This window comes from Pipistrellus hanaki (genome assembly GCF_964339955.1).
Source record: "Pipistrellus hanaki genome assembly, chromosome: 8".
Classification (NCBI taxonomy): Eukaryota; Metazoa; Chordata; class Mammalia; order Chiroptera; family Vespertilionidae; genus Pipistrellus; species Pipistrellus hanaki.
The window spans coordinates 64,940,632-64,965,836 of NC_140510.1; the positions used below are offsets into that span (position 1 = coordinate 64,940,632).

Sequence of the window (25,205 nt, forward strand, 5' to 3'; positions counted from 1 at the left end):
CTACATTTGGTCATAGCTGGATTATTTCATGCTATAAAGAGATGGCTTTTCAAGTTTAAGAACCTTGGGAACTGAAGGTTGCTTCTGTGATTCAGTCTACAATTTTAAGAGGATTCGGAAAAGATTTGCATGGTGATAACAAAAGAAATACACAAAAGATTTGTTTCTGGGAGAATTAAGGACTCCTCAGGTCAAGCCATGCAAGGCCATCCACACCAGTTCTGGATCACAGCCAAGGGTGTCTCCGTGGCTGGCCTGGAGTGTGACCAGCCAGCTGCACTGCATAGTAAGAAACTGGGTTTTGTGATGCAGGTGGGCACAACCTGTGCTGTAACCTTAAGGTATTAAAAAAAAAATTTTCTAGTCATGAAAACAATTCATAAAAAGCACTGGTCCTTGTTTGAAAAAGTTCAAAGGTTAGTGGCCGTCTGTCTGTCTGGGTTTAGGTTTCCTTCACACGTGCCCAAATCTCCCCACTGCTCTTGGCTGGCAAATAACTTAACACTGAACTAACTGGTGATGAGAACAGTAAAGAGTTATCCCCAGACCCTCGGGTCTAAGTGTTCTTGGTCTCTAATGGAAGGTACTGCTGGCTGCATTTCCCCAGGCTAGAACCAGTGCAGCAGCAGTCCAAGAGCAAACTAAATTAGCAGTGAAGAGGCTGGGAGGAAATGGAGAGTTAAGGAAACACATATGAAGAAAAACTCAATATACAGGCTAACAAAATTATATGAGCCATAATCACAGGATGTAGGGAGGAAAATTCACTTATGACAACGCAGATGATGTTGGTTTTTGGCGAGGGCGCCCTGGATACGCATCTACTCATCTAATGTGGGGAGCAGCCAAGTGGACTCTCCTATTGTTTTATACACCATCTATTTCTGTTCTCAGTCTGATGTCATGGGCTTAGCAAGGAACATGGGGGCAGAGCCAATATTCATTTAAATAACTGTCAATAAGATAACCATGAACGAGGGTGGCCAAATTGGTCCAATGTCTCGAGACTCGATATATTATCTCCACAACAACCTTAACCAGCTGTATGCTTATTGGTATTCCTATGTATTTCCCACTATGTCCCCCCACCCCAACTTTCCTGATCATCACTTCTCTTCCTTCCAAATTGAAAACAGAGACATTTAAGTGAAAGGTAGGATCTACACCACATGTGTCAAACACAAGGCCCGCGGGCCAAATCCAGCCCGCCAGGCCTTGCAATGTGGCCCGAACCGCGCTGTCATCACTGCACTCCGCTGTCAGTTTATGACATTGTCAGTTTATGACTGTTCAGTAAACCATTCGGCCCGCGATTTAGGCTGGATTTTAGATTTTGGCCCCTTCTCTGATTGAGTTCGACACCCCGAATCTACACTGTCATTACATCGCTGCTCCCCTGTTACCATCACTATCACCGGGAACCAAAACTTCACATCTCACCTGTGAAAGAACCTGGTCCTGTCTCTGATTTAACCTCTCCTGAGAAATGTCTAAACGTTGTGATAGTCCCTTCCTTACAGAGACATTATTTAAGCCCCGAAGTCAGGGGGAGGTCCCATATTTCAGGAATAAAGCCTCTCAGAGAGAATGACTGAATGAACAGTCCCCTTGACCCTGGGGTCTAATTCTTCCTGCTGGTAACACCTTTTTGCCAACCAAAAGGTGCAGACACATTCCTGGTCAGGCCCGAAGTGAGAACTCAGCATTCTAAGTTCTAGTTCAGGGCTCCGGCATCCTGATTCTTCAGGCTCTCCAGTCCATAAACCCTATGGAAGCACCTGCTTGGGGTAAATGACACCAACTTTTAGAGCTCAACCAAAATGTCACCACCTCTTAAGATGAAAATAATCTAAGAACTAAGATTACACTGCAGTTGACAAGGGGTTGTAAGCATGTAAATACTGCCTGGCCCGTCAGCTCAAAAATTTAAGTTCCCTCTTCATTTTGGTGGCAATCATGACTTTCCTCCAAAAGACTGTCTTTTTTCCCTTCTCCCCTTTTGGTTGCAACCTCATCTTTGGCAGGAGGGCTTCCATACCAGATTTCTGCGAGGGAGAGAGAAATTGGTCCTCCTCCCCTGGAGTTACAATCTCCACATTCCACTCTAAGGCTGAGGCCCATAGGATGGTGAACAGTGGAAGCATTTTTACAGAATGACTGTTGGATGACATGTCTTTGAGTAGAAAGGGACAGGAGTGCCCGTGGGCCCCCTGCCTGGCGCCTGCTCACTGCAGGGAGCAAAAGGAGGAGGTTGGCCAGCACAGGCAAGAGGAGGGGGAGAGCAGGGTACCATTGATGTCCCAGTTGGCCAGTGAGTGATTAACTCTAACCCTGTTAGGAGGGGCCGTCCATCACAGTCAGAACCTCCCCATCAGGACTGAGAGGCTATAACCTCCATGTGACCCTTGGCTTGAGCCAGGCTTGACTTGAGCCTGCCAGCACTCTTCTCTCTGAGCCTTCCCTACCTCTGCGATCTCCACATTCCACTCTAAGGCTGAGGCCCATGGGACGGTGAACAGTGAAAGCATTTTAACAAAATGACGGTCGGATGACATGTCCTACCATATTTGATTCTCAGCAAATGTTTTATTTTAAAGATGGAGAAAAACCAACTCAAACATGGCCTCGTAGTTTTTAAATCTAGGTATCTTCTTAGAAGGCTTGGTGGGCCATTTAGACTTGTTGGGCACATTGGTTTCCAGGTTAATACAGAAATAAACCAGAAAGACTGTTGATAAATTTTGAACAATCTAGATTTGCCGTAACGTTTAAATGTGAGTCATAAGTACATAAGTCAAGTAAGCCCTTTGCCCGAGGGCCACCTCGTTGGAAAGGTCTTCCTGCCCACCTTAACTAATACAGCTGCCTGTCACCACTCTCTCCCCTTGTGCCCGCTTTTAGTTTTCTTCATCACACTTTGCCCTGCCTGCATTTGGACTATGCAGTTTTATTTTACCAGCCCCGACTTCATCCCAAGTGGGTGCTATGTCTTGTTCAAGACCCAGAGTCTGGAACTGTGTCTGGTGGGGTCGCAGCCAGGCACTCTCTCCCCCAGCACCCCACCTGGCTGGCTCCTTCTCATCCTTTAAGCTTTATTTATTTATTTATTTATTTATTTATTTTAAATATATTTTATTGATTTTACACAGAGAGGAATTGAGAGGGACAGAGAGTTAGAAACGTGGATGAGAGAGAAACATCGACCAGCTGCCTCTTGCACACCTCCCACTGGGGATGTGCCCGCAACCAAGGTACATGCCCTTAACCGGAATCGAACCTGGGACCCTTCAGTCTGCAGGCCGACGCTCTATCCACTGAGCCAAACTGGTCCCAGCCTCATCCTTTAAGCTTTAAAGCAAATGAAATTAATGCAAAGTGCTCTCTCTTGACCACCTTCATTAAAGTAGGTCTCTGCGCTCACCTCAATTGTGGCCTAAACAACAATCATACAATCTGTAATTATTGTGTAGATTTCCTTTTTACTGTCCGTTTTGCCTACAACTAAGCCCCAGGAGAGCGGGATGGAGTCTGGCTTGTTTACTGCTGAATTCTCAGCACTCAGCAGAGCATTTCATAACAGGCCCTTGTCAGAGGTTTGTTAAAGGAATGAACGAATGAATGACTAAAGAGTTGTTGCTCACCAATTACAAGGTGAGAAAGGAGATCTGGTTTAAATGCAAATAATATCTGGTTTCTGGTTCAAAGATTCCTTAGCAATTCAGAAATATATAGAATTACTACTTTTGTGCTGAAAAACACACAAACTTATTGGAATCTGGACCAAATCTGTGCCCTGTCCATCAGAAGCACTGGGGAACCATTTCAGATGGAGAACGATTTCATTTAAAAAAGACTGCTAGGGGCTATCTTAGTGCTTGGCAGGTTGTTTTAGTGTACTGTTAAGCACCCCAAACTGCAATTACTTTTTTACAGGTCTGTCCCTGATATTTTTTTTTTTGGGGGGGGGGCAGCTTTTAAATAATCTTTGTAGAAACAGCCATTTTTTATTTTAGTTTTTCCTTTATTTTATTTCTTCTACTTGCCACCCTCTCCCACTTTCTTCCTCCACTCCCCAAGACAGCCTTTATTTATTTTACTCAATAATTATTCACTGAGTTGCTACTATGTGCCAGTGAAGAACCATCCAGTAGGGAATGCAGACACAGGTTCCAGTTGCTTATCTAGAAATAATGCCTGTGCCGAGACTAACAGCCAGGAGCAGGTGAGATAGGGCGAGGTGGGAGGCACTAGGAAGGAACATACAGTGGAGCAGGGTGTGTCTAAACCGCAGGGACTGGGGAGGGGGTGCGTGGAGGGGGCTGAGGGGGGACCTTCAGGAGTTCTGTGATTCCAGAGAAGAGAACGGGTAGAAGAAAGGACAGCCGAAACCGGTTTGGCTCAGTGGGACTGAAAGGTCCCAAGTTCGATTCCAGTCAAGGGCATGTACATTGGTTGCGGGCACATCCCTGGTAGGGAGTGTGCAAGAGGCAGCTGGTCGATGTTTCTCTCTCATTGACATTTCTAGCTCTCTCTCTCTCTCTCCTCTCTCTTCTTCTCTGTAAAAAATCAATAAAATATATTTAAAAAGAAAAAGAAAAAAAGAAAGAAAGGACAAAGGTAGAGATTCAGGCAGGGGCCAATTGTGAAAGAATTTTAAGGTGCTTGGACAAATGTTTTAAAGAGTGGTTCATGGTCATATTTGCATTTGCAATAGGTCACGCTTCACGCTGTGTGGAGGAGGAATGTGAAGGTCGTAAGAATAGCTAATTAGAAGGTTAACGTGATAGCAAAAGAGAGAGACCAGGCAGGCTTGAATAGAGGCAGTGTTTCTGAAAATGTTGGAAATTTGAAACTACTGGCGCCCATTATAGAATAAAAATCTCTATTAAGTGAATCAATGCATGAACCGTGGCTCCCTGGAGACCTTCACGGCTCAGTACTTGAGAAAACACAGCATCTGAGAGGCAAGGACCTCATGGACAAGGACCGTTTTCATTGTTGTTTATTGGTTATATTTATGCCGCAGCTTTTCTATTTACACCCCCTGTGTTAAGGAGATCATTTAGATGTTTTAGTTAAAAATCCCACTTTTTGGTTCTATCAAGCTATTGGAAAATAAGAGTAAACAAGTCACTTATATTGGTAAATAATTTAGAATTTATAGCTTGTGGCCAGTTCTCTAGGAGATAATTAATAATTTAACATAAAATATTACATTTTTTCAATAGATATAACATCTAATCTATAACTTCTAATATATATTACAGGGCATAAAAATATTGTATGATTCATTACTACTGGCTACATTACTGTCCCTGAATTAACTGGTACATAATGTAAACACATATTTGATGGAGTTAATCAATAGTCTAGGTGTCCCAACAGACTTAAAATGAATTTTCCGTCTATTATTGTTAAATACTATGGCACTCCTTATCACCCATTATTCTGTGTGAACTATCCATTCATTTTAAAACAATAAAACAAGGTAATTTACTATCCAGACACAGCTGAGGAAGTACTATAGCAAATTCTCAATGGTTTGCATTAATTCTGGGAATGCCAGCTCTAAAATATACAAAGTAAAAGAAAATACAAGATGTCATTTACTATTTGGCTGTGGAAGGGGCTTTTGTGTTTCATTTGAATATAGCAATAGCCAAAGCTTGTGCTCAGAAAATAAAAACGAAGTTAGGGAGTCCCTGTGTGTTTGAGCAGCCATTCTACCCATTACTATTATACATGCTAATATTGGCCTCAACAAAACGATTCCTTCTCCTCATTTGCTTGCTATTTGCATGTTTCTTTGGTTAGAGGAAGAATTCAAATGCCTTCCTGAAAGGAATTCTGCAAGACCAAAGGTTGTGTATTGCTTCAGCGGAGCAAGAGCAAAGTGTATTTTGCCACACAACGATACTAGAGAGTGAGAACCCCAGTGCAGTCACGCCGAGGTGCTCAGGGTTGAATTCTCTGTGCTGCTCTGTCAAATAAAAACCAAACCTGGGTTTAGGTGAGGAGAGGCTTTGTTTGAAAGGATCACTACAAGAGGTGGGAAGGGACTCTGCCATCTGGCAGGTTCAGCAGAAAGGGGCTTTTCTGCATAGGAAGGAAGGGAGGATGAAAGATGCTCCCAGAGTGTGGGAGGTGGGAGGGCGGTAGGTCAGAGCATAGTTTACCCCCAAATCAGCTTCTTCTCAGGACGGGCCTTCAGGCAGGGCTATGTGCTGGCTGGGGTGAAAGGGGGTCCAAGTTCAGAGGCTGAGGGATGAAGAGAGGCTTAACTAAAGTTTGGTTAAGCCAAGGTAGGTGTTTTGTCCAGGTAGGCCAGTGGGGACTGAGTCTAGCAAGTCATTTATAAGACGAAGAATGGGAATTGAAGGGTCTGTGTCTGGCCCTGTCACAGGTGAAGAAGGTGGGCAACTGGGAGTTTTGTCTAGTAAGTCATGAGGGGAAATGACTCCTTGCAGGGAGTCACTTCCTAGATCACAAAAGGGTGGAACCTTGAAGGCTCCTGTGTTTTAGGAGGATATAGCTCAGGTAAAAAGAAACATGTCAGTCATTTTATTTAACAGTTCCAGTTTTAGGTAATTATTGAACAAATATGTAAAGATCTATACTCAATAATTCATTCCTTAAATACATACTTATTGAATATCCAGGGAAGAGACAGTGCCAGAGACAATTCAAATGAAACAGGTTAAGGGTTGTGACGGGGAAATATTGGGTACTATGAAAGCATCTAGGAAAATTTCTTCTGACCTATTTTTCAGTCATGTGATTCTCTCTTCAGCTATGTAAAATCTACTCTGCAACCTCCTCCACTGAGTTTTTAATTTCAGTTTTTGTATTTTTTTATTTTTAAAAAGAGTTCTTTAAATGCTCAATTACTTTTTATAGTTTCCTATCTCTGAATGTATTTTCAAGCTTGTCTTTTATGAAGAACTTGTTTTCTCAAACTGTGACATAATTCTGAATGCTTACAAATCTTTTGAAGGTTGCATGGTTATTAGAGAGAGAGAGAGAGAGAGAGAGAGAGAGAGAGAGAGAGAGAGAGAGAGAGGCTTCTTTCCTTTCTTTTATTTTTAAGCCAAGAGCACATTGAGTACTTTATCTAATCAGGTTTTGATTTGCGGGAGGAAATGTAGATTTAACAAGGGCTTTGGGGAAAGTACTTCAAGATCAGCTCTGACATTAGTAACCCCCCCTCCCCAGACTTTCAAACCATCAGCAACGCTGAGGTTAAGGACAAGCCGAAGACAAGCTGCCAGCAGCTTTCTGAGACATGAACACTAGGCCAAGCCAGAATTTCCAGCTCCAGGAGAAACAGGGTACTTTCCTCTAAAAGAAAATCACAAAAATGCTCGCCTTTACCAAATGTTTAAACGTCTTTAAATCCTGCTCACAGTTGTGCAATAGATCTTATAGTGGCTAGCTATACAATTTTCTTTGTGAAATTTAATAAGGGAGACATCAACCAAGATTGGAGTTGAAGGGGCCTATGGGGGCCCTACCACACATCCTTGATTGCCCCAAATAGGAAGATACCTCCCTTGTACCTCCAGCCTGAAGATGTTTTCTGCTCTAATACCCCACCAGGAGGGAGGGAGATTTTCCCCTTCCCTGGCAATGGCCCAGCCAATGAGAGACAGCCACAGCCCAGCCAATGAAAAGCCACTACATTTCGAATTCCCAGTTTCTTCCAATGGCTCTATGTCATGGAAGCTCCTTCCAAGTTTCCCTTTTCTCTATAAAATAATAGTCCTCTCCTTTGTTCTCCAAACTTGCCTATGTTTTTGCCATAGCTGCATGTCCTGAACTGCAATTCTCTGCTACTCCGGAATAAACACCTTTTTGCAGGTAAAATAACTTTTATTTTTAAGATCAACACCTCTGAACTTTCATTAGAGTGCATTTTCCCATCTATAGATATTTTCTCTACATCTTTCACCTACAGTCTAGTCAGTTGGCCCTTTCCAGAGACTCTTCATTTGCTCTCAAAAAAGATCATTTTTTTAAAGCCAGATGCAATACCATGAAGTAAAAAGAGGGCTGGCTTGAGAATGAGACTTGGGTGTTAATATTTCATCCTCAATTTTATCATATGTAAATGCAGGTTTTAATAGCTTACAAAATTAATGTTAGACTGAGATAAGAATTATTTGTAAGTGCTACTCCATCTATGGAATTGTATGCTTCTTTTATGAAGCATTATTTTTAGAAACAGTGACTAACTCATGGAAATATTCTTCTTTCCTATATACATGCTCCTGATATCATATCATATATAATTAGAGCATAATATGCAAATCGACTGAACAGGGGTTAGGCAAATCGACTAAACAGGGAATGACCGGTTGCTATGATGCAGGAGTTCAATGCAGGAGCTGCCACCAGCCCACTGGCCCCAGGCCAGCCAAGGAGGGTGCCAATGGGGCCCCCCCCCATCGCCCTGCCAGTCACCCGACAGAGGGAGGTGACCAGGCCTAGGGACCCTACCCACGTACGAATTTTGTGAACCGGTTATCTAGTGTTAAATACAGAAATGCTACAGAACCTATTTCTATATGTCCTATTGCTTATGCCCAGCTCTTTACACAGTGGCGGTGAATAGCTGACATGAGACCAATTATACTTAAGTATAATAGAATCTCATCATCTTAAAAAGCAAGAACATTTTAATCTTCTTTTATTTTCAGACTGAGCTATGGTGCGTCTAGATGTAGTTAATGAATGAGGTGATGGTAATAATAACTAATGAATTATGTACCTGGTTACAAAACCCCCAAACAAAACTAAGCTTGTGTTTGGAAGCACACAAGATTCCAAAGATGTTTTAGAAGAACTTTCAAAAGATTACTATTCTTTTTTTTAAAAAAAAAAAAATATATATATTGATTTTTTTTTTTTTTTTTTTTTTTTTTTTTTTTTACAGAGAGGAAGAGAGAGAGATAGAGAGTTAGAAACATCAATCAGCTGCCTCTTGCACACTCCCTACTGGGGATGTGCCCACAACCAAGGTACATGCCCTTGACCGGAATCGAACCCAGGACCTTTCAGTCTGCAGGCCGACGCTCTATCCACTGAGCCAAACCAGTTTCGGCAGATTACTATTCTTATCTTCTCCCTTACATAAACATTTAGTGTTTAAATGCACATAATCTCGGAATTTTGGGGGGAAAAGTGTTCAGGGGACCTCAAAATAATATTAACATTATTTAGGTGTCCATTAACCTAGGGTTTTCTAGAAGTTCCATCAGAAAACCTCTCCCACTTACCAAGTATATCTACTAAACCAGGGCCCATTCTATGCATGACTCTTTATATTTATACCGTAAAAGTGACACTCTGAAATGGCTCCAGGTGGTTTTAAATCTCCTTTATAAATGTTCCTTAAAATATATTCCCCATAAATGTATAAGGCTATGCAAGATTAACATCCTTAGGAGAGCTAGATGACAGTAGCACACATTTAACCATCCTTTGAGGCAGCTATAACATTTCAAGTAAAGATAGGCACCTGGCTTTCTGAAACTCAGGCTCTTGACAGAGTTTTTATGCTTTAATTCTTTCAGTGTTAAAGACATACCCTTTGATTGTCCTCGTGGACAAATAGTCAAACACGCTTTGTAGATTAGAAACCTTTTTTTTTTTTTTAAAGCACAAAACCCAGTCTTGTACTTTCTAAAAGCTTTCTAGAGTACAAAGTTAAGTTTAAATTTCTGATCCCTACCCTAAAGAACATTAAGTTTGTTTGGAATTTTTATGCAAGTTAATGAGCCTTCATCTTATTTTCCTTTTTAATGAACTCAAATTAAATAGCATGTTGTGGTCTTGGTTGGCTAGAGGAAAAAAAAAAAAAGAGAGAGAGAGAGAGAGAGAGAGAGAGAGAGAGAGAGAGAGAGAGAGAGAGACTTTCAGTCCAATCTCTTCATCCATTCTTTCTAGTTCAATATTTTCCCCAATTATGTAGACAAACACTAGAAATTGCTCAACCTTTATTCCACACTAGAGGCCAGGTGCACAGATTTGTGCACAAGTGGGGTCCCTTGGCCTGGCCTGTGGGAATCGGGCCAAAACCGGCTGACATCCCCTGAGGGGTTCCAAATTGCTAGAGGGCTGTTCTCTGGTTACACCCCCCAGAATTCGGGTCCCTCCTCTCTAATTCTGGGTGCATCACCAGAGAACCACAGCAGCCAAGTCACCTCAGCTTGGTAGCTCCTGCGTTGAACATCTGCCTCCTGGTGGTCAGTATACATCATAGCTACTGGTCGGATGGTCAAATAGTCAGATGGTAGCTTAAGCTTTTATACATATAGATAGCCTGGGTTTGGGGTCCACCCTCCTTGGGGTGTGGTCAGGTATGGACTTCATTCCACTGGCAGCCTTAATACAGGTTACATCCAGAGTTTCATTTCCTCCTTTGACTGGCCTAACTTAGAGACGTAAGCGCGCTCTCTCTCTCTCTCTCTCTCTCTCTCTCTCTCTCTCTCTCTAACATACTATTTTATTGATTTTTCACAGAAAGGAAGAAAGAGGGATAGAGAGTTAGAAACATCGATTAGCTACCTCCTGCACAACCCCCACCAGGGATGTGCCCGCAACCAAGGTACATGCCTTGACTGGAATTGAACCTGGGGCCTTTCAGTCCGCAGACCGACGCTCTATCCACTGAGCCAAACCTGTTTTGGCTAGACGTCAGCTCTCTTATTTCACTCATTGGGCCTTTCTTTGTTCACTAGTGTTCATTTAAAAGGAAGCAAGCTTCCTGCTGCTCACAACTTGCTAATTTGCAAGGTACCGTTTTGGGGGAAACCTTCAGAATGTTGTTTTCCAACCCCCAGAGTCAAATGGCTATGTATTTGGAAAACATTTTCTAATTAAAAGAAAAAAATTTTCCCTTCTGATTTCAGTGCCTGTGAGTGCCAAAAGAAATTTAATTTTGAAAAGGATAAAAACTTAACATCTTTTTCTAGTTAGATCTGGGCATACTCAGTGCTTTGTGCCTGGACTCGAAGAGCCCTGAGCCCTCACCTAGTGCTCTGTCCCTTGACATACAAGTGGTTCCTAGTGACTCAGACCCAGGGTGGGTCTCACTCTCTCCCTAAGGACCCCTTTCACGGAGAATCACTAAGAACTGCTCCTCTTTCAGGCCCCCAAGTACATTGGTAGGAGCTGATAGATCCTCCCTTCCCACAACTGATGGATGGAGAATGACATAAACTGTGGGAATCGGTGCCTAGACATTCCTGAGCACCTACCCAGGCACCTTATATGGACTGTACATCGAACCACCAATCAGCACCTGCCAAATATCCTAAGCCCCCGATTCCTAAGTCTCTAGGTTCCTAATCACGTGCCTTACATGAAACCACCAATCAGCGTGTGCTGAGTGCACTAAGCCCAGTCCCTTCCTTTTCCTCCCCTCAAAAGGTGTGTTCACCCTGGCTCGTGTGCTCTTTCTCTCCGGAAGGCAGCCTGGCAGGGTCTTCTCCTCCAATGAAGCCTGTGTCCTGGTCTCCTGGTCTCCTGGCCCCTCTGTTTCATCTTTCAGGAGCCAACCAAGTCAAGGCATGTGGGGTTTCACACCAGGGACACTTTATACAGCCAAAGGCATTACTGAAGCCAGAACATCCAATTAAAAAGACTGGATATCCTAAAAGCTGCATCACTATATATATATTTAGAAAGTTTTATGATTTTATATATCTATATATATAAAATCATAAAACTTCCTAAATAAGAAGGGTCCTGTACTCATTTTGTTCAACTCCACATTTCATAGATGGGCAAACTGAGGCCCAGAAATAGATAAATGTTGCTTGGCTAGTTATTAGTAAACTCTGGACTACAATTGATTACACGTGTGTAACAGGTCAGCAAGCTCTGAGCCATCCCAGCCTGGCTGTGCCCCCACTAACACTTCTCAGTCTAATGACAAGACCACGGGTATGTGAAGTAAACTGAAGTAGTACATTTTCCCTTGGATTGAAGCCAAGTCTCCTAATTCTTAAGGTAAACAAACCATCCTTTGATTCAATGATTCCTTTTAGGTAAAAAGATCCATGAGTTATCACCATCCCATTCCCCTCTTTTTCTTATATATTCATAATGAGCTTCAAGTCATCTTTTATCAAACCGCTTATCACAAAGTGGCATATAAACTGTAGGCTGTGATCAAACAAGGCACAGACAGCAGACAGACAATAAACGAGGCAAGTTTAGGGACTTTTTTTTCTTCTTTCATTTTACAAGTGCTTTACTACTTGTAAAATGAAAAAAATACATTTAACTGAGCACATTTCATATACGAAAAAGCCAGAATATACTTAATTAGGGGAGAAGGCTAACGCAGACTGCGGTGGTTCACAGCCAGGATCCTAGAATCAGAGGCTGAGTTCAGAACAAAACCAAAACCTAAACCTAAACCAAATCAAAGACCATCCTTAAGGGGTTTGGGGGTAGGGACAGTAGCTGGGGGCGGGGGAAGGGCAAGGGAGTTAGTTAGGGCAATGTGGGCACTTTCTCCAGTCCTCATCATAAAGGAGAAGGTAGGGAACCATTTCTCAGGTAGTGACGGTGATAATTAAAGAGATCCAAATCTATCTATTCCACCACAGGAGACCAGTTTAAAGGCTTAAAAGAAAAAAAAAAATCCCACTACATTAAAACGAAAAGATTTCCTTATTGTGCTTCAAAACCAATACAGTTTGCATAATAAACCCCCTAGAGACATTGACTTAATATTTAACTAAGGCTAAATTACAAGATTCTACTTCAGAGGCACTGGGCAGAATCTCTGACGCCTCATTCTGTTCCACTCAATGCGAGTCAGCGAGGGTTACAATCTGGCCATTGTTGAATACTTTTCAAGACTCATTAATCTCAAGCAAGAACCAACTTAACAAGCAGGGCCGTCTTTTGAAGTGAACGGTGGTAGTGGTTTAAACAGAGGATTAGGAGATAATCGCATTTCAAGTCATCTTTTGGCACTAAAATTGACCCCCGTCTGGGGGCTGTGAATTACAGGGAGGGGCGGGCTGTCTTGCTCTCTTCCCTCCCCGGGGCTCAGACTCCCTGTGACACAGCCAGGTGGCAGCCAGCACACATCCAGAGAACGCCACTGCACTGTGAGGTGTTACTGCAAGGTTCGCCTCTGAACCAATGTATAAGACTGTTGCTTAAATAACAGTCTAGACCAGTGTTTCCCAACCTTCTCTCATGATGAGAATCACCTGGTGGAGTTGTTAAAACACAGATTCCTGAATCCCAACTAAGAAGTGCTAAACTAGAATTTTTGAGAACATATAGGTAAAATTGCATACCTAACTTAGTGCTCTGTATATAACATCTGTGTTAGAGCACTAGTTAAGTATACAATTTTACCTATATGTTCCCAAAAATTCTAGTTTAGCACTTCTTAGTTGGGATTCAGGAATCTGTGTTTTAACAACTCCACCAGGTGATTCTCATCATGAGAGAAGGTTGGGAAACACTGCTCTTACCGCAGACAGACATGATCTAGCTGGTAGGCACGGCTTCCATGTGGATTTTAGGACTGCTTTGTACCGCAGGTACCAGCTCGCTAGCTCTCAACCATTGGAACTGTGAAAGGTGTGAAATCCATCATTTTCAACTCGTGCTCTCCAACACCAGTTGGAAGAGCAGGAACCGAGGGACCTGCTAAAAGGAAATCTTTTGCCAGGATTCTGATGGTGGTGGTGGGGGGGGAGGAAAGGAATTTATATTTCCCAAGCATTAAGCATTTTCTAAAGTGTTCCTCCAATCGTTTAAGATACAAAACAGCAAACCACCCAACATTTATTAAGCAATGGATTAGATACACATTTCAAATGCACTGTCTGCTACTGAGGGGATTTACAACACTAGACAAAATAAGGAAAGCCATGGAAGCACTGGGTCTGCAAAAGGGACACCATGCCTCCGCCTCCTCCTTTCCTTAATGCAATCCTGCCCAACGCTCACTCTTTTCCTTCTGACTCCACATCATGGATGGGCCTCTCTGTTTTTTCTTTTTATTTTCTTCTTCTTCTTTTAAATATAAATCTTTATTGTTGAAAGTATTACATACGTCCCTTCCCCCCACTCCTCCATTGCCCTCTCCCACCCTGGAGGCCCTCTGTTAAGTGTTGCATAGCGAGCATATAGAGAAGGCTCATGACCACGTGACCAGCCCCCAAGGCTCCAAGGCTTCATTTTAAAGCCAGGGACACCCCAGGCCAGATCAGGAAGTGCCTTGAGTGGGCTTTCACTGCTAGGATTATAGTCCAAATCTCTTGATATTCCAACCTGGCCCACAGCTCCCTGTCGCTATTGTCTATCCTCATCCCCAACTCAGCTGTTTGGACCAAGTACAGCCATGGTATACACTGGCCCGAGATGGATGGAGTCATGCTACACATGAGCTGGGTCAGAGTGTCTTGGAAATCTGAACTGAAAGAGGGCTGGAAAGTCACCAGCTGGCAACAGGAGGTAAAGAAGCAGACACGTGGAGGGACAGCTTCCCGGCAGCAGACAACTGCTCCCTGGCATCAGTTTCTGCGTGGGTCTGGTTCTTACAGGATTCCTTGGAATCTTGCAAAAATGCCCTCCTTCCTGAGCTAGCTGGAGCGGTGTTCATTTCTGGAAACCAAAGAACCAGTCACTACCTGTAAACACCAGCCGGTGTTCCTTTCATGGTATCACGGGGCCAGGAATCGCTAACCACAATTCACAGCTGCCGATGGAGGTGGAAGTGGGGCCCCATCCCCCGCCCATATGCACGCCTTGCTCCCAATCAGGCAGATCATCAAAAGCTGTGAATTAGTAGAAGAGAAACTTTCAGAAGCAGTCAGGGCCTTCAACACAATCAGTAAAACTATAGGAGCAGTTTGGATATATCAGTTATTGCAGTGTTTCCCAAACTTCTCTCATGATGAGAATCACCTGGTGGAGTTGTTAAACTACAGATTCCTGAATCCCAACTAAGAAGTGCTAAACTAGAATTTTTGGGAACATATAGGTAAAATTGTATACTTAACTTAGAGCACTAGTTGTGTAACTTAGAGCGTTGTTTGCTTTCAGTCCCCACATCATCTGTGTGAAAGTTCTCATTTTGAAGCTTCCTCTTGAGTTTTGTGTGTGGTTATTTTCAATCATTGGTAATTTAAACCATGAAAAAAATGGTATCTCGGTTTATTTCCACTTTATTTTTTGCACTAGTTGTGTACTAGTTAAGTATACAATTTTACCTATATGTTCCCAAAAATTCTAGTTTAGCACTTCTTAGTTGGGATTCAGGAATCTGTAGTTTAACAACTCCACCAGGTGAGTCTCATCATGAGAGAAGTTTGGGAAACACTGAGTTATTATAAAATAACCACACACAGGTTAGGATGCTGATGAATATATCTTTTGATGTTAGGATAAAAAACATTTTTTTTTTCTTTTAAAAATGGGAAAAAAGGCCAGGGGAAACTAAAAAAAAAAAAAAATTGTTAACATTACTGGAGTTCAGAGGACATGAACTAGGCTTAATAAGGGCTGGTTACTCCTGAGCAAGCTATTTATTATAAGGAAAAGCAGTTGGCCAGAAAGATTAAATGCCCAAAGACAGGATTCCGTAATTTAAATGCCTTAAAAAAACAAACAAACAGGGAGATCACAAAGCGTAAGACAACAGGGAGTAAAGAGGTCTGTGCCTAAAGTGAACACACAGAATAAAAGCATTAAAATTCCACTTTAAATGACTTTCTTAGGGCACTGTTGATGTTACCATAAAGTCAAATACCATTTCTCAAAGCCTTATACTCTTAAAAATCTAATTAAGACACATTGCCTCAGATAAGAAAAATCAATAGTTCAGTACCATTGGTGAAAAATCAATTAAAATATTAAAGTCCCTTTTAAAAGTACTCAAAGGCAGATGGACAATTCTCAAGAGTTAATACAAATGGCTAAAAATAAGTCTGAAAAAGGTTTTCATCCTCACTAAAAATAAACAAAATAAACCGAGATACCATTTTTTTCATGGTTTAAATTACCAATGATTGAAAATAAGCACACACAAAGCTCAAGAGGAAGCTTCAAAATGAGAGCTTTCACACAGATGATGTGGGGACTGAAAGCAAACAACGCTCTAGGAAAAATAGTTTTGCCATGAGTCACAGCCATAGCGCTTCTACAATCCCATGTGGCAGGAAAAGGCTTTCTCTCTTAGGAACAAGCCCATCACTTCCCCGTGGATAATGTTTGTGCGTGTTTTTGAGAATTTTTGTAAGAGTTTATTTGAGCCAAACTGACCTAATATTCCGGGGAGCAAGACCTCAAGTGTTCTGGATAATGTAATTTCACTTTGGTTTGGTCAAGGCAAAGTTCAAAGATAAATTTGTGGCTCAACTTTCAGTCAGCAAGTTACATTTAACTGTACACTAAGCCTTAATCTCTTATTGTATCTGTATTCCTCCCGATTTTTATTTTATGCACTGTTCCCATTTTCTTTTGGTACATCTCATCTTGAATGCCATGAAATATCTACGAAAAGAGGCAGACTATGAACAAGTAAAATGTAAGGACAGAGAAAAGGAGCCTCCTGAGGATCAATTGTATTATCAACATTTGTATTGCTCTTTTAAAAAGTGGAGAATAAAGTTATTTAGCCGAAAGTAAATTTGGCCTTATATTACAAAGCTAAATCCCATGAAGGTTCAATGAAAGTGCCTCTAACCTTTCTGGGATACAGCAATGCTATTTTAAAGCTTCTGTTTTAATTTTTGGTGGGACTAAAGGAAGTCAAGAGATCGCAACCACTCAGTTGAACTGAGGCTCTTCTGAAGCACTATCAACAATATCTTAAGAGCATCTAATTAGATAACCCATTCCCCCACTTTTCTGTCCCAAAGTCTAAGATTCTATTGAATCCAACCAATGACAGGTTAACAACCTTGATAAGTGACAGGTGACAGAAACAATGGCTTGATTTGATGTCTTCCAGCTCGTTTAACAAAAGCCCACCTAAATTTTCTGAAATACCTTTGACCTGCCAAGAAAGGTATATAAAAGGCAATTATGTATAATACAGAGCTAATAAATGCCATGCAGCCAACATGAACCACAGCCACAGCAGATAATAGAAGAGAACATTATGCACAACATTTAAACTTTAGCTGGAACATCTGTTTGTGTGTATGTGGGTTTTTTTTCTTTTCTTTTTTAATGGACAGTGAATGCTCTTCATGTCATTTAGATGTTTTTCTAAGAAACAACCTCTCTCTTTCTAGCACAAAAAGCCACTTCATTACTTAATCCAATGTAATCCTGGGCAAGTTTAACCTTTAACCTTTCTACATGTCAGTTTTCTGATCTGTAAAATGGGCTGGCAATAACCCTCATCAGGATTGCTGGCAGGATTAAATGAGGTAAAATATAAAAAGCACTATTACAGTGAAAGGCATATATATACTAAGGGCTCAGCATTTCACATGGCTTATTATTATTTGAAGTATTACTGTCCTAATCTATAAAATGATGAAAATGATACTAACCCACTGTTACGAAGATTAAATATAGTAACAACAACAACAAAAAAGAAAATGAACACAGATGCCAATAAAAGCTGTACTACATAGGGGAGAAATAATCAGGATTGTGATGAGAAAGCAGTTAGCAAATCATAAATTCTGCTAAACTATTTCAGACCGTCTGTCACCACGAATAGAACAAATGACTTTTAAAAGCAATAAAACGTGTTGGGACTTCATCCAATGACAACTGTAAAATTAATATAAAATTTGACAAGAGGTTTGGCACTCCTGAATGCAGCTGCCTTCCAAAGACTTTTGGGTGAGATTAGATGTTTCAAGTTACAAGACTTCAAGCTCTGCCCCTTATGTAATTAACATTTCTTAATCCTCAACCCTGGAGGAGGCAGCCACTCATTCAGGGATAACCCTTCCAGGAGAGAGGCTGCCCGTCTGTAGGAAGCCGACAAGAGCCTCACCCCACTCCACCCCTCCTTCCCCTCCAGCCCCATCACCCCAGGAATTTCCCTTCCCTTTGTCCACCTTCAGCACACGGGCCAAGCCAAGCATTTCTCTTCATTATCTCTGCAGTGCAGAGGACCCTCCCTTCCTACCTGCTAGTTTCTCTCCCTCCCCTTCCCTCTCTCCACATCTATTTATCTCTGCCTTCTCCCCCGCCCCCCAGTACCCCCATGGTCCCCATTCTCTCCCCCAGGAACTGCCAGAATTACACATGCTGCCTCCCAGATGCAAATGAGCACACAGAGCATGTAATTCAATGGGTGCCTGGTGGACCTGGCCATGCACACATTTTTAAAAGCAAGTCACAAGTCGCCAAAGCTCAGGACGAGCCGCATACTCAAAGGTTAGGTGCTCTCCTTTTGCAGGCAAAGATTTTATTTGCTCACTCTCAATAAAAGGCTGGTAATTCTACCCCAAACAGGAAATCCTCTGCACACTTTGAAACGAGGACTCCAAAGCGGAAAATAACAACCGATAATGACAATCGGAGAGGCCTGTGACCACTGCCTCCCGTCCCCTCGGGAAAGGTTCCCACCCTCATTGGAGGAGACAACAGGCCTTGAGCTGACCTTGCACATTGCAAGATATCCCCAGGTTATTACAAGTAATTACATCATTTGCCCCACTCTACCTCCATAAAAGTTGGGGGGGGGGGGTACCTCCGAAAATAAATGACTGCAAGAAACTGAAGCACCTGGTCTTTCTAGCATTTTCAGATCTTCAGAACAGAAGGAATGCTCCCCACCCCCAACTCCTCCGATGGCCGCCACTGCTCTGCAGGTACAGAAGCTGGACTCAGACAGGAAGGGGACAACTGCCCTGCCATTCACCTTGTGCAAGATGCCTATTCTAAGAGGATCATCCTTCTAGCCAGAAGCTGGATTTCACAGAAGGCTGGCCAGGAGACGGGGAGAGGAAAGCCTGCCTTGCAGTTTTAGGCAGAAGAGGAGAAAACAGGGAGCATCCGAGGCCAAATAATCCTAATGGCAAACCTAGCACCTTAGTGGTCCTTTAGGCTGGAGGCTTCAGCCCAGCCCAGGCCTCATACGATTGGACTGCAAGTATTCTGTGTTCCGTTGGCATGTGATGCTTTTAAAGAAATGTAAGCCTACACTTAAAACGTGAAACACAGATCTGGCAACTCCGGCCCGTTTTCCCTTGTGGCAGTGACTGCAGGCACAGAGGAAGGCTGCTCTCTGGGGCCGCAGGGGACTCACTGATCCCTCCCATCCTGGGCATCTCTCCCAACCCAGGACTTCACTATTTTACTTCTTTCTCCTGCCTTAGAGGATATTTTAAGTTTATGGCTCCTGATCAAGATCACCCTAACTTGTTCTAGAAATGAAAAAAAAAATGACTTAAGCTGAAACGGGTTTGGCTCAGTGGATAGAGCGCCGGCCTGTGCACTGAAAGGTCCCAGGTTCGATTCTGGTCAAGGGCATGTACCTTGGTTGCGGACACATCCCCAGTGGGGGGTGTGCAGGAGGCAGCTGGTCGATGTTTCTCTCTCACCATGTTTCTAACTCTCTATGCCTCTCTCTTCCTCTCTGTAAAAAGTCAATAAAATATATATTTAAAAAAATGACTTAAGATCACAGCGCTTCTCAGAGTAGAGTAGCTGCATGAGAACTCCAATTCCTTCACACCCACCCACCCACTCCTGAACCTTAGTTTTTGGAATCCTGAGTTAGCAAACCAGCCATGCTGGCATCCTTGTCCCTGAAGCTCCCTCTCCCCACTAAACAATGTTCGACCTTAGAATTCGTTGACCTTGTTGACCCCTTTGCCTTTATGGACTAGTCACTATGAGTTATCATGTTCTCAAGTATCAGGCCCTGAGCTCTGTGCATACTCTGGACGTTTTCATAAGGCTTCTGGGAGATGTGCAGTAGCAACACCATTATGTTGATGAGACAGGTTGCAGACAAGGGCACCCAGACAAGTGCAGCAGTAGAGCTGCCCTTGAACCCAGGCCTTTCTGATCCCAAAGCCTGTACCTGGCAGCAGGCCTTGCTGCCTTGCAAATATCATCATCTTTCCCAATAACAGTAATAATAAAAATAGAATTTATTTGGTCCTAAAAAAAGTTAAACAATAGGGTCCCGAGTAAAACATCAGAAAGGGGCTCCATCTCTCTAGCTGGAACTGTTGCTAAGTTTCTGTGTCTATGTCAGCTGCCCCCACTACACGAGAAGTCCCTCAGGAAGGTGCCCTGCCTTATATGCTTTTGTCTCTCCGCTATTTATAGAGTATTGCTTAATACCACTTGGAGTTAGTAGTCAACAACTTCCATATTCTATTTTTGATTCAATTTTACTAAAATGGGCCTCTTAAGAGAATGCATTTTATGGCCCCTCTGGGTTCTCAAAAAGTCCTGTCTTCTCCACACATCACTTCTCTTCTTGTCTAGTTTTAGTTACCCACAGGAAAGTGAACACTCCATTACACAAAACCTACAGGTATTTTTCTTTTTGCAAACAAAACAAGTTGTGTTTATAGCACTTTAATTTTTCCTATTATTTTCCCAAAATAAGCCAGGCAAACTTTCAGTTCTAAAAAAAAAAAAGAACATATATGCAAAGTACTTTGATGCCACGGCAGGTAATTGTTGCAGAAGTAGTAGCAATCTGTAAGTAATAGTAATACTTACAACCCATATGATGACCAGTCTTCTGGATAAAAAAGAATCAATATTCCAATGAGTGAATGGAAGAAATGTGATGTAGAACACTTCTTGACCCAAAGCAGCTGAAAATCTGAATAGGTAGTAGTAGAAATAATTCTTCACAATGTATTTCTCTACATAAGCCTGAAAAACAAAAGTTAGAAGACCGTGAGTTCATTGAACATGCCACTAAAGGACAAACTTTGAAACCTCTCTCTAAAACTCTCGGGTCTTAGTTGCCATGGTGTTGCCTCCCCTCTCATTATGTCATTATGGCATTACCACCATCAATGGACATAGTTGTTGAACATCTATCAACCCAATTTGTCCACACAATGATAGAAAAAGTTAGCTCTTCATCAAATTAACTAAGTAACACCCAAGAGAGAAATATCAGGGAAGACAGGACATTGAAAATGAAATAGGGGCAGGGTGGAAGGGGTCAATTGGGGGGAAAAGGGGACAGTGGTAATACTTTCAACAATAAAGATCCAGTTAATAAAAAAGGAAATAGAGGAAGGTACAAACAGATGGAAGAACATACAGTGTTCATAGATTGGAAGAATTAGCATCATTAAAATGTCCCTACTACTCAAAGCAATCTATATATTCAATGCAATCCCTATTTAGTTTACCTTTTAAATGGGACAAAGAAGGTTAACCCACTACAATGATGGTGGGAAAAAAAAAAGCAGTAAATATACACAGAGGCTGTTAATATACAGTCCCATTTCCCCTCTTATCCTGGAGTAGGCAGGGGAAAAAAAAAAAGACTTAAGGGGGTTAAAACAGGAATAAGCAATCTATTCAAAATATGGTGAACAACTTTAAATTATAGTTTATTTTTGATGAGCTAAGAAATAAAACCTGCTATTTATAGTAGACATAGACTTTATAAAATCAAAGGAAAACACCAATGGGGAGAAAAGAGGAAACCCAACCACAGGGGCAACTATGCCAACACCCTTGTAGGTCTGGGTTTTCTGTTGTGTTTTATACAAGTTCTGAGGTTTTTGAATCCTGGGGCAATTCAGAGAATAAGTTGTCTGTATTTGTTCTGCACATACTCATTCTGTACCTATGATGGCCTGGAGCCTGTGCTGGGTGTGAAGAAGATTCCGATGAGTCAAGCATGACCCCTGGGTTCAAGGAGCTCTTTTCTGGTGGGAGAGAGGGAGGGAGCCGAAGTGTATAATAATTTGGGGCAGTGACTTTTTGAAGGACCCATGTTGTGCTTGAGGCCTTGAAAAGGACCAAGAAAGAATATATGATATACTTAAGGAATAAAATAAACTAAAAAGACAACCTTGAAAATTGAAAGAATATAACTCTACTTGACGCTCTTGGCTGCCTACCAAGTATGCATTTCTTTCTCTAAGAGGTTCCTGATTTTATTCCAGCATCTCTACCTCCCCCACAGAGTCCTGTGACGCAAGGGAAGCTGACACTGCTCTCAGCTCCAGAGGTGTATCTGGATTCGTCTCAACCAGTCACAGAAAGTTCAAGAATTCAGCCTCAACCTGAGCAATGCATGGTACTACCTTGGAGAAAGTTACTTGTACTGCAAGCTACACGTTCATCTCTCTCGGGATGAACTTTAATTTCTAAGTGAATTCAAATGAGAGAGAATGGCAATAGATCCACCCTAAACAGGAGAGATCAGAGAGTTCAAAGTGAATGAAATAAGGAAGTGTGTAGTTTCATTTATCTGCCAAGATAATATAATTACTGGATTGGCAAAGCAAGGACAAGGAACTGTGAACCAATAACTAAGTGAAAAACTCTTCTATCATCAAATCTGAGGACTAATCTCTGCCAGTTCTATTTTATAAATGTGCATCCAATGGGCCTGACCTTCAGGCAAACCCTGTAAAGAGCCCTCTCAGCATACAAATTACTTTAACCTGCCAGCTTCCAGGTACACCTGGTTATATGTCCTGCACTGAACCTTTTTGCCAAACTCTGACAAGGGTCAAACCCCTCTCTCGTGTCATTTCATGGTTTTTCAAGTGCTATTGACATTATAAGTACTCAGTGACAACCATTTCCCTACCCTAGAGATTTACCTGAGGCCAAGTTCAATATCTTAATCCTAGTAAATAATTGAAAAGACCCTCAGCGATGACAGCAAACTGCTCTAGAGTTCCAAGTACTATCTTTAGATGTGCTTTTTACAATCTCTCAGGTCTTTTTTTGGGGGGGCGGGGGGGGGAGAGGAGGGGGGAAGGAAAAAGTGTGATTGCTGTCTCCTAATGCCATCCTGCTTTTTTGGTCATAAGTTCCTCAAATGCACATTCTTCTAAAGTGGGGTTTCCAGTTACTTAACCTGTGGGTCAGAGAAGAGCTGCTCTATTTTGCCTTTACCAGGGTATTCTGTGTTCTCTGCAAGGCTGCCTTTGATGCATAAACAGATCAGGAGAGAGGGGGCACTACAGACTCGTTGCATGGGGAGAGAAAGAACACAGAGAATATATAACTTCTTCACTTGGCTCTGCTCTGAACACCTGAGCAGCATTTTGTTTCCAAACACACACCAGAGTCCCAAATGCAAAGGAAGGACGGCCAGGTCAGCGCCACTGACGTGCTCAGGGCTGACGCAGACAGCAGACTGAGCTTTCAGAGGAGGAAAACAAGAGATCGTTTTTAGCCCAAACAATGTGTGACCTTGAGAAGTCAATTCATCCTTCGGAACTGCAGCGGCCTCAGCCGCAAAGGACAGAGTAGCACTAGTGGAGCATTCATCTTATATAAAAACTGCTGTTTGAAATTTTAACCCTGCTATTTGGCTTCTGTAAGTGCTTGCTTGCTTAAATAATAAGGAAAATAAGACTACTCCTACTTCAGAGAGGCCATTAAACCTTCCTGGGATGAAGTTATCAGTGCTGGCACCAGGCCAGGCCTTTGGTGGAGGTCTCAAGGCCCCAGCACATAGAGGCTCTATAAGAACTTGCAAAGGGGGCTGGAAACACCCCATATTTGGGAGGCAAGATAAAAACATAAATAGGGAAAGTTCCTCCATGTTGGGGCCCAGAATTTGAGAGACATTTTCCTCTGGGCCTGCATGTAATAATAATAATAAATGTAACTCAATCTCTCTAAGGTTGCTTGGTTCTTCTCCGGTTTTCTGTAACACTGGTTGCTTTTTAGTATACAGAATGTTTTAAAGCAGGGAAAAGCCCCTTAAGTAAAATGATACTCAGGGCCCATTAGATAAAATAATAAGACTGGAAGCCTTATTATACTCCTCATTTTTAACCAGTACTAACTGGTTAAAAGTGAGGAGGGCCCCAGGGAACCCCTACTTCAGCCCAGGCCACATCCAGTCCCCCAGTCCTCCTCTGGAATAGCTCCTCAGAGCAGGTCAGTAATCAGTTTGGAAACCACTGACCTTGGTCTCTGCCAGATCTCACGTACAACCTTCCTAGAGTTTACCCTTGGCCCCGAGGACACAGGCTATAGATATTCCAGACTTAAACTCTGGACCAAAAGTCATTGCAAGGTCTTATTACTCATTCCATTTGTTCAGGTTAGAGCTGTAAACATAAGTATTTTTCCAAAGGTCAAGTTTGAGATACTCCTGACTCTCCACAGAGCCAGAGGAGTTCAGGTCTGGGAGGACATCTGCAGCTCTAAGCAGTTCTCTCTAATTGGAAGCAGGAGAGCTCATTCTCAGGCCGAGAGAAACCCAATTATAGAGATCCAGCTATACACACACACTGAAAAATAATCCCAAGACCCAAAGCTCTTCGCTGGAACAAACCAAACAGCCATGCTCCGTTCACAAGGCTTTGCTTAGAGAAGCTTCAGAGACGGAAACAAGCCAGTGAATACAGTGAAGTGACCGGGAGCACAGAGATGCCAGGAGGAGGGACGCCTCAGAGTCCGAGGTAGGGAACAAAGACTCTGGAAGCAATGCGTCTCAGACCGAATCCAGGCTGCCCACCACTTACTATCTGAATAATCTCAGCAACGCCTCAGTCTCCCAGCGCCTCAGTTTCCCCTCTGGAGAATGTACACAACACTAGTACATACCACACTGGCATGTTGGGAAGCTCAAGTCAGACACTGTTGATGGTGTGTTCAAAGCACCCAGTTCAGAGCCCAGCAGAGAAACGTCTCAGGGAGACCTCTCTGTTGGCTGCAACCCCAGCAGTGAGGATTTCCAGGAAGTGCTTCTCTGTGGACTGTGCTTTGAGTCACCTGGCTCTTGTTAAAATGCAGGCTTTGACACAGTTCACCTGAGGCACGGCTAATAGTTCTGAGTTCCCAGGTGATGCTCATGCTGCCAATTTTCAGCCCATGGGCAGCACGCTGAGTAGCAGGGATCCAACCCTCCAGTGAAGGGTTTTGTTTTTAACACAAAAGCTGGTGTTCGATTTGATCCTTAGCATTAGAGGAAGCCTCAATGGGAATTTAAGAGTTAGAGACTGTGAGCAAAGCAACAGGTAGAAATGATGGTGACAAAGCAGAAGGGAACGGTGAGTGAGTCCCAGGCAGGAGCC

The 25,205-nt window shown here is 42.6% G+C and overlaps 1 protein-coding gene across 2 annotated transcripts in view; it reads right to left on the bottom strand.

Annotated features, from left to right (window-relative positions):
* SGPP2 (sphingosine-1-phosphate phosphatase 2) overlaps window positions 1-25,205 on the bottom strand; it is an 80,132-nt gene that overhangs the window by 20,250 nt on the left and 34,677 nt on the right. For both annotated transcript variants that reach the window (XM_084891405.1, XM_084891406.1), the window contains exon 2: window positions 20,689-20,847. In XM_084891405.1, the coding sequence (XP_084747531.1) occupies window positions 20,689-20,847 (159 nt within the window). The remainder of the gene's footprint in view (window positions 1-20,688; window positions 20,848-25,205) is intronic.